The sequence below is a fragment of the Canis lupus genome, chromosome 31, assembly GCF_011100685.1.
Source record: "Canis lupus familiaris isolate Mischka breed German Shepherd chromosome 31, alternate assembly UU_Cfam_GSD_1.0, whole genome shotgun sequence".
Classification (NCBI taxonomy): domain Eukaryota; kingdom Metazoa; phylum Chordata; class Mammalia; order Carnivora; family Canidae; genus Canis; species Canis lupus.
Window position 1 is genome coordinate 13,019,041 of NC_049252.1, and position 18,375 is coordinate 13,037,415.

Below are 18,375 nucleotides of genomic sequence, written 5' to 3' on the forward strand. Positions count from 1 at the left end.
TTTGATAATATGTCTAAAAAAAGCTGTTTCAGAACCAATGAAAAGGAATGGGCTTGAAAAGCTTGTTGCAAGAAGTTAGAAAAAAGAGAAGTAGCATAAATAGAGGAGGAATTTGTATGTGAGAATAATACCTATCTTTCAAGGTCCTGAGACTTGGGGGAAAATAAAATTAGGTAGAGAAAGGAGAAAACGTTTTTGACTGAAGGCAATTGGTTAAGGTGAAGGAAACAGGAAATTGACTAACATGGTTCACTGTTCTAGTGGAAAGGATGACAAGATTTTAGACTGAAAGCTGTGAATTCTTAATATAGATGGTGGATTTTGTGACATGAGGTAGTATATATAAGTAGGTAAGGGAATTAGGACTGTAAGACACTTTCCTAAATACTTTCTTATTTGCTCTGTGAGAGTCAGCAAGTATTGTTTAAGCCAGATGTTAATACCTGTTCAAGACTTTTGACAAGGAATAGTGAAAATGGTCTGGACAAGAGAGATTTGAATAGATGCTCTTAGGGAGAAGGCAACCTCATTTCAGAAGATGTGTGTCACATATGAATAAGATTAAAAATTGTGTGTGTGTGTGTGTGTGTGTGTAGCTCTTCAAAAATATTCATTAAGTAGTTTTTAAATAAGATTTATTTATTTAAGAGAGAGAGAAATATCTTGTGCTCATGCAAATGCAGGGGAGAGGGAGAGAGAGAGGGAGAGACAGTCCCAAGAGGTCTCCACATTGAGTGTAGAACCCAGTATGCGGCTTGATCTCATGAGATAGCAAAATTATAACCTGAGCTAAAATAAAAGCAAGAGTCAGTCTGGTCAACCAACTGGTGCCACTCATTAAAATATAATTTTCTATTTCACTTGAAAGTAATGGTAGAGAAATGGAGTTTCTGGTTCATTACAACTGATTATCATTTTGAGCAAATTGTGTGCTGTTGTGGTTTCTTTATCAGTAAAATGTGTTATCCTTCTCACCAAGGTGCTGATTTATACTTAATAATTCAGTAAGTTGGGACAGCCTGGGTGGCTCAGCGGTTTAGCGCCACCTTCAGCCCAGGGCCTGATCCCAGAGGCCTGGGATCGAGTCCCATGTCGGGCTCCCTGGATGGAGCCTGCTTCTCCCTCTGCCTGTCTCTCATGAATAAATAAATAAAAAATCTTTTAAAAAAAATTCAGTAAGTTGGATGATGGGTCCATAAAGTTGTTTTCAGGTTATTGAGAAAAACCCTAAAAATATAGTGTGGTGATTATATTATAATAGTATCAACCTGGGAAAAGTATCTGATGAGATAACAATTAAATCTTTTCCATTTAATAAATTTGTATCATATTTCATAAAGTTCTAAGCAGTACAGTTGCCTTTAGGAAATAGATTCAGCATTTAAATTTGGCAGTGTCACAGTAGTGTTAAATGGCTTAAAAGTGAAAAAGTAAGGAGATGTCATACATTCAACAGATTCTTTAAATTACTGTGCTATTAGTCCTAAGAAGAAATGAAATCTTTTGTGTTTTAATTCTTGGAAGGAGTGGTAAAACGTGAGGAGGAATGCCAGGAAATAATCACAAATATATATTCAAACACAGGTCTCTATTGAGAAAACTTACTGTAAGAGCTGCAGGAATGTGGTGTATTGGAGTAATCAGGGTGTCAAGAAGTTCTCAAGGGATTGTTTTATATAGAAAGATCCTTTCTGAGCATTTTCTTAATTTCATATGAAATATGTTGTTATTTGAAAGTTGACCATAGTTTAACTTAATTTTTTCAAATATGGCATGTTTTTTAACTTTTAAGAAATTTTTTATTCCTTCTTTTCTTTTTTAAGTATTAAATCTCTGATGGCCAGGGATAGATAAAACATAAAGCATTGCTAACTTTACATGTGCCATTATCTATTGGTTGTGGTGCTGATAGAACATCTGTATTTTGAAATAAAGTCTGTAATGCTAAGTACATAAGATCACTTGTTGACATAAGCTCTTTTACAAGGAATAAAATCCATCTTTTTTTTTTAATGACTATAAGGGGATAGCTTTTAATGGCCTATAGAAGTCACATTTGGGGATTGTGGAGAAATTTTCTGTTATGCATAACTGGGTATGTCAGAAGATAAGATTTTATCACTTTATTTGAAGATTAACACGTATTTATGAACCTTCATTTAATGTTGAAGAAGTAATTACATTTTCAATAGTTAGTAGGACTATATCCTTTTTACCTGTCATATTGAGAGAAAAAGGAAACATTCCAAGGAAAGCTTATACTCTGCATAATAAGGAATTAAGTAGTAATGTACTTGGTATCTTTTCATTGCATTTTAATTTTCCATACTCTACTGAACTCTGAGAAAAAGCCCTAATCATTTGAAGTAGTATTAGTGAAACTTTTAGGCATCTTTTTTCACTACTTGGATCTCTTATCCAGATTGGATATTGTAGATTCTTAAATGAATGCTTCCCACCTCCATCTTAAATTGGAAATAAAATTGTGTTGGAGTTTTGCAATAAAAAATATTAATGCAGAGGGGACTAGGAAACTGCAAGATATTGAGATATCATAGGTATATACTTAATAGATTCTGCTAAGTTTTTGTGTCATGACAGACTCTGTCATAGACATGTCCATGTAAGGCTTTTTGCCCAATTTGAAATCAAATAGTAATACTCTTTTCTTCATGACCATTAAGTTCTTGTTAAAACAGGAAAAAAACTGTATATGCCCACCAGAACAAGATGTGCTACAATTGAGCAATCAAAGTATGGATCAAAAGATGAGAGGGATTTGGGTAGGTAATTTCAACACAGACAGTAATGCCACATATTGCCTTAAGTTTCAGAGAAATTGGTATAAGGCATTGGAATTACTGTTAAGTGGTCAACCCCTTATAAACTTAGAATTGGTATATTTTTCCTCCAAAAGAAACTGAGTTATTAGGTAAGGATTGCATAGAAAGTGAGGTTCTGTCTTAGAACCCTGGTCTTGGTTACATTGCTTAGCCAGCCTAAAAGTGATGTAAAGCCCAAGTAATATATAGACTCAAGTCTAGGGCGTTTACCTCTGCTGAGGGTAAATTGCTTATGTTAAGCAGTTTAGGATTTTATTAATTGAATGCTAATATTTTTTCCATTCTTCAAATATGTTAAACAAGTAACTATGGATAGAAAAAAAATAATACAAAGACAGTTAAATCTCTTTTTTCCATAGAGATTTCTTTTTCTCTTTTTCTTTACCTTTTCCTTTTTTAAAGATTTATTTATTTGACAGAAAGAGAAAGCACGCAACCTGAGAGAGAGACGGAGAGGGAGAAGCAAACTTCCTGCTGAGCAGGGAGCCCAGTATGGGGCTGGACCCCAAGATTATGACCTGAGCTGAAGGCAGATGCTTAACTGACCGAGCCACCTAGATGGCACTCCATCAAGATTTCTAATTGCATAAAGCTATTTTGATGATTCACCAAAAATCAAGGTTAAGCATAAAGATGAAATGCTATAATGGTGTGAAAGTTGATCACAACCAGTTGAATGCAACTAGGCTAGGCTTCTACTCTATTCTAAGCATGTACTTAGAATTCTGTTAGACATGTACTCCAAAATGACTTGTGTAACTTTATGAATTTTCTTAAATTTTATGGCAGAATAATAGCCATAGGCTATAACTTTTGTTGACTAATATTGAATGTTAACTTCAATTTTTTTTTCGTAATCCAAGTTGGAAAACCTTAAAGTCTCTGACAGACTCAGCAATAGTTCCTTTACTATTCACTTTTTTTTTTTACCAGTGCTGCTGCCATTATACTTTCAGCAGCTATTATTAAAAATAGAACAAGACCATTTAGAGCTGAGCTGTTCGATATAGTTGCCAATAGTCACATGTGGCAACTTAAATTTAAATATAAATTAATACTAAAATTTAGTTTCCTCTCTTGCCACTAGCCATATTTTCCATGTTCAGTAGAAGTCACATGTGCCTGGTGGCTACTGTATTGGACAGTGCAGATTAATAGAGTATTTCCATCATCACAGAAGGCTCTTTTGTACCTTGATGTTTGAGAGAATCTGAGTTCAGCAGTGAGAAGATTGGAAAAGTAGGAACATCTTATGAGCTGACAGGAAGCAGAGAGAGGAGAATGGAAGCGTGGGGTGGGAAACACAATTTGCATTGAGTATGTCTTCTTGCTTTTAAGTACTGTTCTTCTAATGTGATACTTCATGCTATTTGTCCTTTCACTTACTAGAAAAAATTCTGGGTGGATAAAGCATATGTTCTCTAGTCTTCTAATTAGTGCCACTGGAAGATGGCTCACTTATTTTTGTCTCTGTTCTGTAGTCTATATTTAGTCTTATTTGTTTAACAAATATTTATTGATTGCCTCATCTGTATCAGGTAGTTTTTTAGGCCACAGAGTCTCAGTTTACATAAGGGAAAGACAGACAGTAAACAATAAATAAATAATGTCAGGTAGTAGTGAGTTCATGAGAAACAGTAGAGAAGGGTAAAGGGACAAAGGGTGACAGGGATGTGGTTGGATGTCAGGCAGGGAATGTGCTGAGACAAAGAATTGGTCAGGGAATCTCTCTAGGATGAGTTCACATTTATCCAGATATCTGAATGAAGTTAGGGAGTAGACTTCGTGATGTCCGAGGCAGGTGTATCCCAGACTAGGCAGGAGCATATTTGGCTCAGGAAATGAATGGTGTGGATATCGTCATGGTGAAACAGAGTGCGTGAGGGTGAGAATGGTAGTTTTCTTATTTCTGATCTGCTGACCATCCCTTTGTTCATTTTTGCCTGTCTCTCTCTCTCTCTCTTTTTTTCATTCTCAGCTCCATCACTTACCAACCACATCAACCTGTCCCGTTGCCTGTCTCTCTTAAGGGCATCCCCATCCTTCTGGTAGCCCAGTGATTTTTTTTTTTTTTTTTAAACAAGCTCTTCCTAATCTCCCAAAATAATTTAGTTTGCAGTTGTGTCAGTTTTTGTGTATTCCCTTCAGTTGCTCTTGTCTGGTATATATTATTACAACTCCTCAAACTCTTATTCAACACTTTAACTCTTAACTCTCCTAACAGTTCTTTCTACTCATACCATTCCCCCGCCTAGAAATCTTTGCTGGTGATGTATATAAACTTGATTAATTGGTAGGGGGAGGGGAACGTTTTCCCTTAGGCTTAACCTTATTTGGTTAAGGAAAACAATGGAAGAATTTTTTCAAAATCTTTACATATATTGCAGTTTCAACTATATTATGGGCTAAATTGGCTTTATGGGCTAATTTGGAAGCCTCATGTCACTTAATATGCTGTTTTCATGGGAAAATGAATTATGAGTTATAAATAATGCATTGATTTGAAGTCTAATTCATTGTTAAGCTGATGACTGCCTATATTTTGGAGTAAGCAGAGAAATGTTTCAGAGTCGGTATTTAAGTTTTAATACTGAAATAGTATTTCTTTGGAGAGTGAAAGATTTATTAGGTGAGTGTTATGTTTTGGTATTTATATTTCCAACTTTATAGAAAATAATCTTTTAATTTGGGCAGACTTGAAAATGATGGAGGTTTTTGTAACATGCGATTTTTTCTAGTGTTACTCAGCTAACAGTGACAATTGTGTCCTTGAATTGTGTTCATACTTGTACTAGAGGGAGGGTTGGCTGAAACAAAGTTTGGTGTTTCATTGAGATCCTCCCTTGACACAGATATAAAAATATTCATAAGACCTTGGTATTTGGATGGAATTTTTTTTTAAGATATTTTATTTATTTGAGAGAGAGAGAGTGTGTGTGTGAGTGAGAGAGCACTAGCAGGGGGAGAGGCAGAGGAAGAGGGAGAAGCAACTACCCCCCTGAGCAGGGAGCCTGATACAGGGCTCAATCTCAGGACCCTGGGATCATGACCTGAGCTGAAGGCAAATGCTCAACCTACTGAGCCACCCAGGTGCCCCCTGGATGAAAGTTTTACAAAGGCTAAATTTTTACAGTTGAAATTAGAAATTGTTTCAGTTAGAAATTATTTATAGCCAAGCATATTCTCTGTTCCTTTTTTGAAGTATAAGCATATAAGAAACTCATAGAGGGCTAGTTTTCATTGTGAAACAAATAGTTCATTACATGTTTCATGTTTTAGGAGAAATTGTGCTAACTCCAAACAAAGGAAAAACTCATGTTTAACCATTCTGTTGAAATGTGTGTGAGTAGGTTATAGTGGTCTTTGAGGATTGCCTTATTGTTTAAAATATCCTATGGAAAGAGGAGGCTTTATGAAGTAATGGGAACATCATGGAGAAAGTTATTGTAATTATAATGAAACTACAAGTAATAAATAAACTTTCTCCATTGCTTAAAGGAAAAAGCTCCAACTTTTCAGTTAAGGACCAATAGTCTCTGATTCACCTATCTTTCTAGCATTAAAGACTACTATTGCTTATTTCTTCCTGTGCTTACACTCAATATTTCTGACACCAGAAATGTGAATTTTTTTCCACACCTCACTGATACTCTAGTACTAGTGGGGTGTCCTGTAATTCAGTTCAATTCTTACACTCTCTACCTGATGTTAACTTTAGATTCTATAAGTTAAGGGCTTGCAGTCCCACAAGACACCCACACTTTAGATGCCAGTCATATGTAGTGAGTCCGCAGGTTCATTCCATAAGTCTGTCTGACTTGGCAACAAATTGGGGGTTCTCAAAACCCCCTCTTTGAGTTTGAGAATTTGCAATAATGGCTCGCAGAACTCAGGGAAACACTTAACATGTCCTGGTTTATTTTTTTAAAAAGAATATGATAAAAGGATACAGGTGAACGGTCAGATGAAGAGGTACATAGGGAAAGGTCTGGAAGGGTCCCAGGCACTGGAACTTCTGTCTCATGGAGTTGGGGTTTGCCACCATACCAGCATGTGAATATGTTCATCAACTTGGAAGCCCTCTGAATGCTGTACTTTAGAGATTTTTATGGAGGGTTGGGCAGGTAGGCATGATTAGATTATTAACCTAATCTCTAGCCCTACTCTCCTCCCAAAGAAAAAATTCCTCTCAAAGTTCCAAGCTTCTCACCATGGCTTGGTTTTTCTGGTTTTTCTGGTTTTTCTGGTGCAGCATTCATTCTGCATCTATACCAGGAGTCCACCAGAACTCATCGTAGTAAAGCAAAAGATGCTCCTGTCACCCAGGAAATTCCAAATAATTTAGGAACTCTGTATCAGGAAATGGGTCAGAGACCAAATATTAGAAACTAAAGTTATTCCTGGCATCTCTATCACTTGTGTTGCTCTTGGAATGGATTTACCTATGCATGATTTTATTACACCATGGAAAAGATTTCATTCTAAATATTAGAAGAATGTCTACATTATAAAACAAATCAAAATTGTTGGTATCACTTGATTTACCCAAAAAAGCTTTTAATGTTGAGAAAATGTGTGCGTAGTGGTAGGAACAAGCTTTCCAAAGTTATCATTTTTGCTTGAAAAGTCTGCATTCCTCATTGGCAACACATACTCTCATTTGTTCTCCTATATAGGTGGCAGGCTCACTTTGTTTATTCTCGAGAAAATATCTGCCAGATCCTGAAGTTTGAGTAATCATAGTTTGTAGTTTTTTTTTTTTTTTTTTCAAGTAAAAATAGTGTTCCGTGAAAAAAAGATAAGCCAGTTCAATTGGCTTGCAGCTCAAGCACTGAATTAGTGTTTTCTCTTGAGCAAAAGCTTACTTTGGATGCAGCAGAAGTACTATGCATACTTCCTGTTTTGTCACATAGAATGAAAAGAATATGTAAGTCAGTGATTGAGATTTAATAAAATAAAATTTTCCCTTTTTATCAAGGATCTAAGAGAAACTGGCTTTTTTTTTTTTTTTGGAATAGTGAGTATCAATAGTTGTAATACAGTACATTACTCAAAGAACTTGGTGGTACTGCCTCGATTTTTGCAAAAATGCAGTACTTTTATGCACTAAAAGGCTCCATTGACTACTCTTGGAGATCTGCTAGTAGAAAGGAAAGATTCATAGTTTTAAGATTTAAGTTTAAAGCTGTCAACCATTCTTTATTCTTTTTTCTGTGCATTTTATTTTATTTTTTTTAATTTTTATTTATTTATGATAGTCACACAGGGAGAGAGAGAGAGGCAGAGACACAGGCAGAGAGAGAAGCAGGCTCCATGCACTGGGAGCCCGACGTGGGATTTGATCCCAGGTCTCCAGGATCGCGCCCTGGGCCAAAGGCAGGCGCCAAACCGCTGCGCCACCCAGGGATCCCGCCATTCTTTATTCTTATGATGATATACTTCATTTCTCACAGCTTCAGTTATTTACAAAATAAGGTTAAAAACCTTGCCTTGTTTTTTGCATTCTTGTTGCTTGAGTTACAATTAAATCATGAAAGGTCTAATTATAAGTTGTTGCTATTTCTAAGTGAGTTTCTGCTTTAGCCAGTTTCCTTTACTTGTCAGACATGAAACAGTAAACACTCCAGATAGTTTCAAAGAAGAAATTTAATCCAGGGAATTAGGTTCTTAAAAAAAAATCTGGATGGAGTGGAGGAGGTTCTGCAGCTTGTCCTTATGAAATGATCCCCAAATTCTTGCAGAACTGGCTAGCCAGGGAAGCTGTTCCCTCTGCCACCCTCAGGAAGGTAGTGTGACTCAGGAGGCTGTTTCTGGGACTACTGAGTTCAAAAACATACTTCTGGAGCTGCAGCCTAGAGAACAAGCAGGCAGGATTAGGTAACTGCTACTGAGCTATGCCTGAACATTGGAATGCAGAGTCTAGTTGCCCCTTCTACTCTTGACATCCTGAATCTGGAAATTGGACACTGGAATGCTGTGCGGAACAATCTGTATCTGTCCAGTTATGCTGGAGAAAAGAGCCTAAAGCAGCAGGATGGCTTTCCCTCACTTCTGCCTTCTGTATCCCCCGCATCCCCCTAATGTATCTAGCTGGTGGAACCTAAATTCTCTTCAGAACCGTAACTGTCAGTGAATTGGGAAAATAGATTTGTTTGTTTTAATCTTTCTAGCTTCTGTAGTTGAAGAAAGCACACTAGGAGGGTGAGGGAATGGAATCTGAGGGCTAATTAGTCATATCCCCCAAACTGATTTTTCTACTTCTTTGTGATTTTCAAATTATTTATTTTTTTACTTCCATTATTCTCTCTTTACTAACTTGAGTTCTAGTCATTATTTAATGACCAAAATATCCTCATTTTTTGAGGCACATTTATGCCTTTCTAGTCCTAGCTGCTTCATCAGTTTTTAAGTTAGACTGGATGGCAACACCCCTATGGTATCTATCTATGACTGTGATCTAGGTGGACTTGGGTCTTGTAAGTAAGACTTAGGAAATCTTTGGCCTGTCAGTATATTTAGGCATGCTCCATCATTTCACTAACCTTGCTATATACTCTGTTCTGCATTTTACTTGACTAAATTTTTTTGGACCCTACTTATTACATTTTCATAGGTTTTATTATACTTCTAAAGATATTTAAAAAACACCTTCCATAGCCAGCTATTATTTCTAATATTTTTTTTTATTTCTAATATTTTTAATATTCTTTTACAAACTACTGTTCAGAGAAAAAAGTGTGGATAACAATAGAAGTAGACTTTTGAAACTATCAATATACGTTATTTCTTTCTCAATAAGTGTGGCTTATTCTTTTTGAATAACTACATATAACTCTAGAGTTAAATGGTAAAATGCAGGCATTTTATTTCCTATCCCTACCCTTTTTATGTTTCCCCTCTTGCAAATTCCTTTTACAAGATTACAAAGAAAAAATTATTTTTTAATGTCTTAAATACAAATAAAATAAATATACAGCGTATACAAGATACCTGTAAGCATAAGCCTAACCACACAAAGTTATAGCTTTTTGTCTTTCTTATCATACTGTTTTGTAATATGGCTCTTATGATAATGGGTGTATTATTGCCATCTTCTGAGTGAAGGAAATAGACCAATATATATTGGGAAATTGGATTAAAAAGGTTTTCTTGAAGGTAGTAATAATATCTGTGGCCTCTGTTCTTTGGAAAAAGAATACTTACAGCATCAAGACTATTTTCTTTCTAACAAAAGAAGTTGGTATCATGTATTTGTATATTTCTTTTTATGAAATGAAAAGTTTTTTTTAAAATGAGAGGACTGCATGTTCATTGAATATTCAGATGGTAGAGAAGTGTTTAAAATAGAAAGTGAAAGGCCTTGTTACTTCCTTCCTCTTCCCATAACCCTCTTCTTCAAAATTAACCACTGTTAACAGTTTAATACATTCTTCTAGTCTTTACAAAATATATAAATAAGCATTTATGTATTCATGGTCAATTAGGTTCTGAAGCATAATTTTTGAGATCTCAGTTATTATTATACTTTGTTAGTTAATGTCTGGGTGGTAGTATGCATGAACTGTAATGTGTGTATATTTGGATAAACTTCAGAAAGCATAAATGTAAATGTTTAATTATGGTGATTTCAATTTTTGTTGGTAAAGACCTGTTTTTAGTGATCTTTCTACTTGTTAGCTTTTCATCAGAGGCTTCATAGCAAACATTGAGATTCCTGTGCAGTGAAAAATATTTATGCTCTTTATGTTTTAGGCATATTTTGTAGGGAAGAGCATTAAGTTTTAAAATATAACCAATTTAAAATGTACTTTGCATTCTTTTCAGAGAGGCTCTTATGGAGAATTAAGTTGGTGCTGACTTTGGTTTGAAAGGATATATTGCGTATAGAATCCCCATGATAAGAATTACCTTCATTTTGTTTGACTTTTAATTTTGAGAAAGATAGTTTTGCTTTTCAGATGTGATTGATCTCACTGGAGATGATAAAGATGATCTTCAGAGAGCAATTGCCTTGAGTTTGGCGGAATCAAACAGGGCATTCAGGGAGACTGGAATAACTGATGAGGAGCAAGCCATTAGCAGGTAAAAACATAATTTGTATAAAATAGATATAAGTATTACTTATAATAGAAATAATAATTGGCTTTAATTTCAAGAGGCACAGAGATATATTTTGTTATTCTGAAGAAACCCATTAAGAAACTTTAGTATTGTTTTTATATTTTCTGTAACCAAAGTTTTCACATTCTAGTTCTGATTGATTTGGAGCTTAGATTTTTAGGATTTTGGAGTGGCATTATGAGGCATTAAATTTAGGTGAATATTTTAATACTTTTTTTATTTTTATTTTTCTTCCTCTAATTTCTTTTGGATACATTGCCCCATTTAGTTTGTAGTCATTTATAGCAGAGGTTAGCAAACGTTTTATGTAAAGGGCGAGTAGTAAATATTTTAGACTTTGTTGGCCATATGGTTTCTGTCACAGCTACTCAACTCTAATATAGACTCTAGTATAGTAGTGCCAAAGCAGCCATAGATAATACATAATTTAATGAGTGTGGCTATGGTCCAATAAATCTTGTTTTAAAAAACAGGCTGCCAGCTGGATTTAGCCCATGGGCCTTCATTCTCCATCTTCTGATCTATAATATAATAGTTTACTTACAGTTTTTTTTTTCTTAAAGAAATTGGGAAGATTCCAAAATGTGTGATAGAATGCATCTTTTGATTTAATAATGGAAACTTTTTAGTTTGAAACATTTTGATTTGTTGATGGGTCAAATAAAAATAAATTTGTTTTATCAGGAAACAATGTTGATTTTGAAAAGTCTTTAAAATATAACTATAATCTTCTAAACAACTCTATGGAGGTGTAGTGGTAGCTATTTTATTGAGGAAGAAATTGATCTTTTAAGAGGTTGAATGATTTTCCAAAAGTACACAGCGAGGGTAAATCTTATGACTCTAGTGTTTTTTTCCCAATAACACAAGTTGCTTGGAATATAACAGCTTTCTCAGATAATTTCCCTTACCATGGTATCAGTAGTATATTTCTTTCTAAGTAATCTGAGATTATTGTATGGCAGGAGAGGTCTCAAAATGCTATGTTTAGCAAAGGCACATAATTATTTTTAGTAATACTTTTTAATGTCTTTAAATGTTACTTTGGAAACTTCATAAAACATTGTATTAAGATGAGAAGGCTTAAAATTCATTGTCCTCTTCAGTTGGGTGTAATATCAGTTAATGCCAGTAATTCTAAATGAAAAAACAAAAATTTATGCATTATCTTTAGACATTGTAATTAGGCCTATTTTATGAGGGATTTAGAGAAATTGTAAAATTTGATTTGTCTCAAAAAATGGATTGGAATGAAATAATTGTCTTGAATAATTATAAAACTTGACTACTTATGCTTTGATCAGAAATATTTTAAACGTGAAATACGTGAGTTGGATTTCATATTTAAAGGAAATGATCTATTATATGTTAAAGAATATAGAATAGAATATATGCCATGATTCAAATCTTGTTTTTAAAAATATATGTATATTTTTGTTTAAATGAATTTATGTTAGTATACAAATAGAAAAAACTATGGAAGCTTATATACCAAATAGTGTCAGTAGTTTTATATCACATGTTTTTAAATTAAAACAGCATGTTGTAATTAGTTAATAAGTAAAAATAACTTGAAAGTTAAAGTATTAAAATTATTCCTAATCTGTTAAGTTTAATGTATTCATTACATATTGTTCTAGATACTCATTTGTGTCCAAATGGAAACAAATATCTCTTAAGATAGTGTTTTTTATTATTGGTCTTCTAAATTTTAATATACTCTTAAAATAGTTAATACTTTATAAATATTTTTATTGTACATAACATGCAGATTTGGTGTAGTGTAATAGAAGTAAAAACTTATATTAATTTACTAGTACAAAATGTAAGTTTTTGTGGTGTGTAGATTTTATAATTTACAGTTAACAAAATGTTAAATATAAAATGTGCGGTTAATAAGACATGTAAATCATACTGTGTCAGAAGAAAGGAATGTGAGAATTCTAGCTAACCCTTTGGTAAAGAGATATTTGTTCCAGTGGGTTTTATTAATAGGCTTAGGATTCTAAATTCAAAAGGGGAAATGATGTATTTTTAAGAAAAAGTTTATATATCATGCTCAAAAGTAAATATAACTATTTATACAATACTTAAGTTCACATAACAAAATTTTGCCAAATTCCTAGAATCATTTGATGATAGTTATATTTTAGCAGACATACTTTGATATGTATTCATACATTTGGAATATAACATTATAATTATTTGAGTCACAGCCTATCTTTTTATATCTTACAATCTTCTGTTCAGCCACTCACAAAATTATGGTGAAATTTCTTAAGAAATTGAATATTTTTAAAGTGTCCTTCTTAATATAATTACTCCTCAATGTCAGGATTGGATGTATTTATTATAATTATTTCATGGTTACTATGCTTAGATGGGGAACAAGTACAATATGGATAACTGAATTTGCTAATAAACTACATTGTAATTGATTTGTGTCTGTGATGCGTTTGTTGTGAAAATGACTTGCTTCATGAAATGACTTTGAATTAGTTGTGTAGAGGATCGGGCTAGATTTTAGTTAAAGTTGTTACATACAAATCTAGGTATTTCAAGAAAAAATATGGTGGTCTAAGAAATTTTCTGATGGAAACAGCCAGAGTGTACTGTTTTGTTGTATATAAATTATTTTAAGATCTTAGCAGTATTCCAGAATTAAGATAGTAAAGACTAAAATAGAACTACATCAGAGTGAAAGCAGGAAACCAAAGAAGTAAGTTCAGAACACTGAAAGTCATTTCTTGACGTGATATTTACTTGTGTATATAAACTTGAACTTCAGTTATGATATCCTTGTTGAGTATGGGAAAAAGAAGTCAGAGGCCATGGTCTGTGTAAGGTCTGGAGCTTTAATAAGAGATCATTTCCCTTATTAAGTGTTATGTCAAAGGGTGACATATTTACAATAAGAGTAGATTATATGTATCCTCCCCCTTCAGAACCTTAGAGCATTGCAAAGACAGTTGCTCTTGCTCTTGCTCTGAGGGGAGCAATTAGAGGTGATAGGACTTGCCCCTGCAAAGTTGTACCATGGGTTCGCAGCTGAAATTTCTATCACTTTAGTAGTCTAGTAATTCTCAACTTGGGAAATTAGTTATTGTTTTTTTTTTAAGGTGCTAATTCTTTATTGAGGAATATAATATTACCAGGGAAGCAAAGATAAAGTAAAAAGGGAATGAGAGAAAGCAAATTCAAGGGGATATGCTACTCAGCTTGCCACACTTATAAAAACAGATAACCAAACAAACAAAAATGTAAATACTGTTGATTGCTTGGTCACACTAAATGTCCCTAGGAGAATTTAGTTTTATATGGTGTTGGATTTATATTGTTTCTAGGTCCTAATGGAATCAAAAGTACGTTGTCTCTCTAGGAAGGTTTCTTTATCCTTGGCCTCAAAGAATCCCCTTCAGTAACTTTTGAAGCTCTCCTGGAACCACCTATGACAATTACCACACACACTTGGAAAAAAGTCACTATGAGGAGCAGCTAGAACAATAGGCAACAAAAATCAAGAAAAATGCACCAAATATTTAGATATTGTTATGGATAGAACTATGCTTTAGCTTTTAAAGGCAATAAGAAATAAGAAATACTTGAAAATATGACCTAACACATTTGAAAAAGAACTGAAAATACCTTTTGGAAATGAAAATTAGAATTACTAAAGTAAGAAAAGAAAACAGTATAGGCTTAATAGATTAGAAATAGCTAAAGAACATATTAGACTAGAGGGAGTATATAGGAGAAGAAATTCTACAACTTGTAACAGATAACTGAGAGAGAGTTTGAAAGACATGGAAAATAGTGAGTAGATTAACATAGTTTACTTGGTATTACAGAAGGAGAGGAGAGAGTGAGCCAAAGGCCAATTCAAGGAGTGAATCATTGAGGATTTTTCAGAAGTGGGGGGAGAAAAAAACCCTATAATTTTACAAAGCCCAACAAATCCTAGTCAGGAAAATGAAAAGAAACTCACCCCTAGGTTCATAATACTGATAACTCTGGAATGTCTAAGACTGAGAAAATTTTAAAGATATTCAAAGAAAAAAAAGTGGAATTATCCTTAAAATAGTGACAGGAAGGGTGATGAATGACACAAATTGACACAAGACTGTCAATTAAAGTAGTTGCCAGAATTCTATACTTGGTGGAACAGTTCTGGGTAGTCTTACCAGGGCATTTTTCTTTGTGATTAAGCTTCCAGTTCTGAAAGACTGAAAGACTACTTGTATAGCCCCCACTGCTACAAAAGCAGTATGTCCTATTCTGGTAGTTGTAATTTTACCCCTTTTTTTTTTTTTTTTAAAGATTTTATTCATTTATTTAGAGAAAGCACAGGAACAAGGGGAAGAAGGGGAAGAGGGCAAGTGCACAGGGATTGGGAGAGTGTTTTCCCAGTTGAATGTGGAGGCTGACATGGGGCTTCATCTCATGACCCTGAGATCGTGACCTGAGCTGAAATCAAAAGTTGGGTGCTTAACCAGCTGAGCTACCCAGGCAGTTTTTTTGTAGTAATTTTCTACTTGAACCTGACCTTTCTAGAATGGTAGGTACAAGAGGAAAAAAAGGTATTTTTATAGAATTACAAGGGACTCATTGTACCTCCCACTTTGGCCTGCATGGGCCACTGTAAAGGAACTGGGTGAGTAGTATGCTCAACCAACTAATCATCATCTTTACACTTTAAGACCATTCAGTCCAACAAAGAAATCCAGGTGTCTGAACTAGAGTTGAGTTTGGGAGCCACCTGGAGGGTTTCCCAGTCAGAATGGCCTGGAGTTGTCATTAGGGGAAAGAAAAAAGCATCATGTCCAGGAATGGTTAGGGTGGGATTCTAAATTTTCAACGTAGGTTTCTGTAACTCCCACCCATTTCACCCTAGTCATTACTTGAAAGCTATTGTGAGAGGAAATTGCCTTGAGAAGACGTGTTGAATAGGAGTAGGTGAGGGAGGCAGTTACAAATCGTTTTAAGTTGATTTGTGAAAATAATTCAAGGGCTTAACAATATCAGATGCCTGCAGATCTTAGGAGATCCATACATAGAATGCTTCTTATTCCATTTTTTGAGTAGCTCTTATGATAAAAAGGTACACCTTTGTCAGATTATAAGTGGTTTGGAAAAATTGAAAATATGAAACAGATTAGTTTCAAAGGCTGCAAGACTGTGGCCAGAAATGACTGATAAGACTGGAACAGCAAAATTGTAACTTGAAAAAGTGTCAATAATGAGGTACCACTGATAGTCCCAAGAAGGGAGTGAATAAGGGGAGAGGTAGGTGGTCAAAGTTTCTATGTGTCAGATCTTACAGATTTGTGCAGGAGTACATGTCTGACAGGCAGTGGTAGCCTCTCTTAATGTGTACTCAACATATGATTGTAGACATGTTGCCTTATTGGGTATGGTGGCAGACACAGCAGTGGTGGTCACTGGGGTAGTGCATACTGACTGAGTCATCCCATTAGAGAACAGGGACCACTGTATATATCCATCACAATGGCTAAAATGAGAAATATAGACAATACCAGGTATTAACAAGCATGTGGAATAATTAGAACCATCACATACTGTTTGAGATCATGTATAATGGAATTACCACTTTGGAACACTGGGAATTTCTAATGAATTTCAACAAATATTATTCTAGTGCTGTTTCCATCCCTAGGTATAGACCCTTAAGAAAGTACATTGTAGCTTTTTTGATAATAACAAAAAGCTATAAACAAAAGGACACAAAAGAGTAACTGCTGCGTGATTCCATGTATGTGTTGTTTAAGGACATGCACAACAAATTTATGGTGCTAGAAGTCAGAATGATGATTTTCTGGGAGGTGGAGAGGAAGGACATTGTTGGCTAAAAAAAGGGTATTAGAGAATCTTCTAGACTAATGGAAATTTTCTATATCTTGATCAGGGTGGTGATCATATGGGTGTATACATATGTAAAAAGTTTCACTGAGCTGTACATTTAAGATTTGTGTATCTTATCATGTACAGATTACCCTCTACAAAGTACTCTTTCCAAAAAAAGCATGTTTTGAGCTATGTTTGATAATCAGCATGCAAAATTATATTTCTGTGTATAAAAAAGAATGATAGAAATTTTAAAAAGCTACCATTTATAACATAAAACTGTGAAAGTCCAGTAATAAATTTAATGAATATGCAAGAACTTACCAAGGAGAAAATTGGAGGATATCACTGATACATATTAATGAATATGTAATTAATTGGAAGCATATTGTATTTCACAAATTGAAGGACTGAACATAGTAATTTTTTTTTAGAGAGGGGATGCACAGAACAGGGAAGGGCAGAGGGAGAAGGGGAGGGAGAGAATCTTAAGTAGGTTCCACGCCCATTGCAGAGCCCCACATGGAGCTCAGTCTCACAACCCCTGAGATCATGACCTGAGCCCAGAACAAGAGTCAGACTTTTGACCTACTGAGCCATCCAGGAGGACTGAACATCATAAAAATGGTCAGTTCTTCTTAAACTGACAATGGGTTTAGTGTTATCCTAATCATACTATAACTTTTTTTAAAAAGGATATCAACAAAACGATCCCTCCCTCCCTTTTTTGTCTCCCTTCCTTCCTTCTTTCTTATTTTCTTTTTCGTTGGTCTACAGCTTAAATAATATGTATATTTTTCAGTGAGTATGATGTTTCCCTAAATGTACTTAGATGATCTAAAGTGGGATGCTTTCAACTTTACAGCTATACAGCAATTTAAGTAATTTAAATAATAATTCAAACATAAAACTAGCATAAAAACCCAAAAAACAAAACCAGTACAATAAAAATTTAATGGGAAGGTGAACATTTATCATAAGTAAGTGTTTTAAATATTCCATATAGAGTGTGGAAAGAAAAGAGCAAAACATTATGTCATCCTTTTATGTTGCTGTGTGGTCATGACCAGTGTTGGGAAGATAAAGCAGGTGATGGGTAGTGGGAATTGCTTTTTGTTTTGTGGCTTTTGGGGTTGCCTCTCTCGGCATGCTATATTTTGTTATAAGCTTTTTCTGAGCTCTCTGAGATTTGTGTTGTTAGGTTTTTTTGTTGTTTTTTTCTCTATTGACAGATTTAATACTTGGATTTGTAGCGGTTGCATACTTTATACTTTATGCTTCAAAGCCTGGTTAGTATCAGTGGCTTTACTTTGGTGAGGTCAGGGAAGGAACCCTTAGGTAGCACTTGTCTTTATAGAAAGTTTATATTCATTTTGCTAATCCTGGACTACAGAAGGTAATGGGGGCTTGGAAATAGAGTAATATGTGAGCTAGAGGTTGGGCTTTTGCTAAAAAAAAAAAGTAGCAAAAAGGTAGCAACCTCTAATATCTTAATCATCCATTTACTTCAAACATTTGTTGTGCCCCTAGTATTTATCATATATGCTTT

At 34.5% G+C, this 18,375-nt stretch overlaps 1 protein-coding gene across 4 annotated transcripts in view; it reads left to right on the forward strand.

The window, feature by feature from the left end:
- USP25 (ubiquitin specific peptidase 25) overlaps positions 1 to 18,375 on the forward strand; it is a 136,900-nt gene that overhangs the window by 29,174 nt on the left and 89,351 nt on the right. For all 4 annotated transcript variants that reach the window (XM_038581247.1, XM_038581248.1, XM_038581249.1 and 1 more), the window contains exon 4: positions 10,802 to 10,925. In XM_038581247.1, coding sequence (XP_038437175.1) covers positions 10,802 to 10,925 — 124 coding nt within the window. The remainder of the gene's footprint in view (positions 1 to 10,801; positions 10,926 to 18,375) is intronic.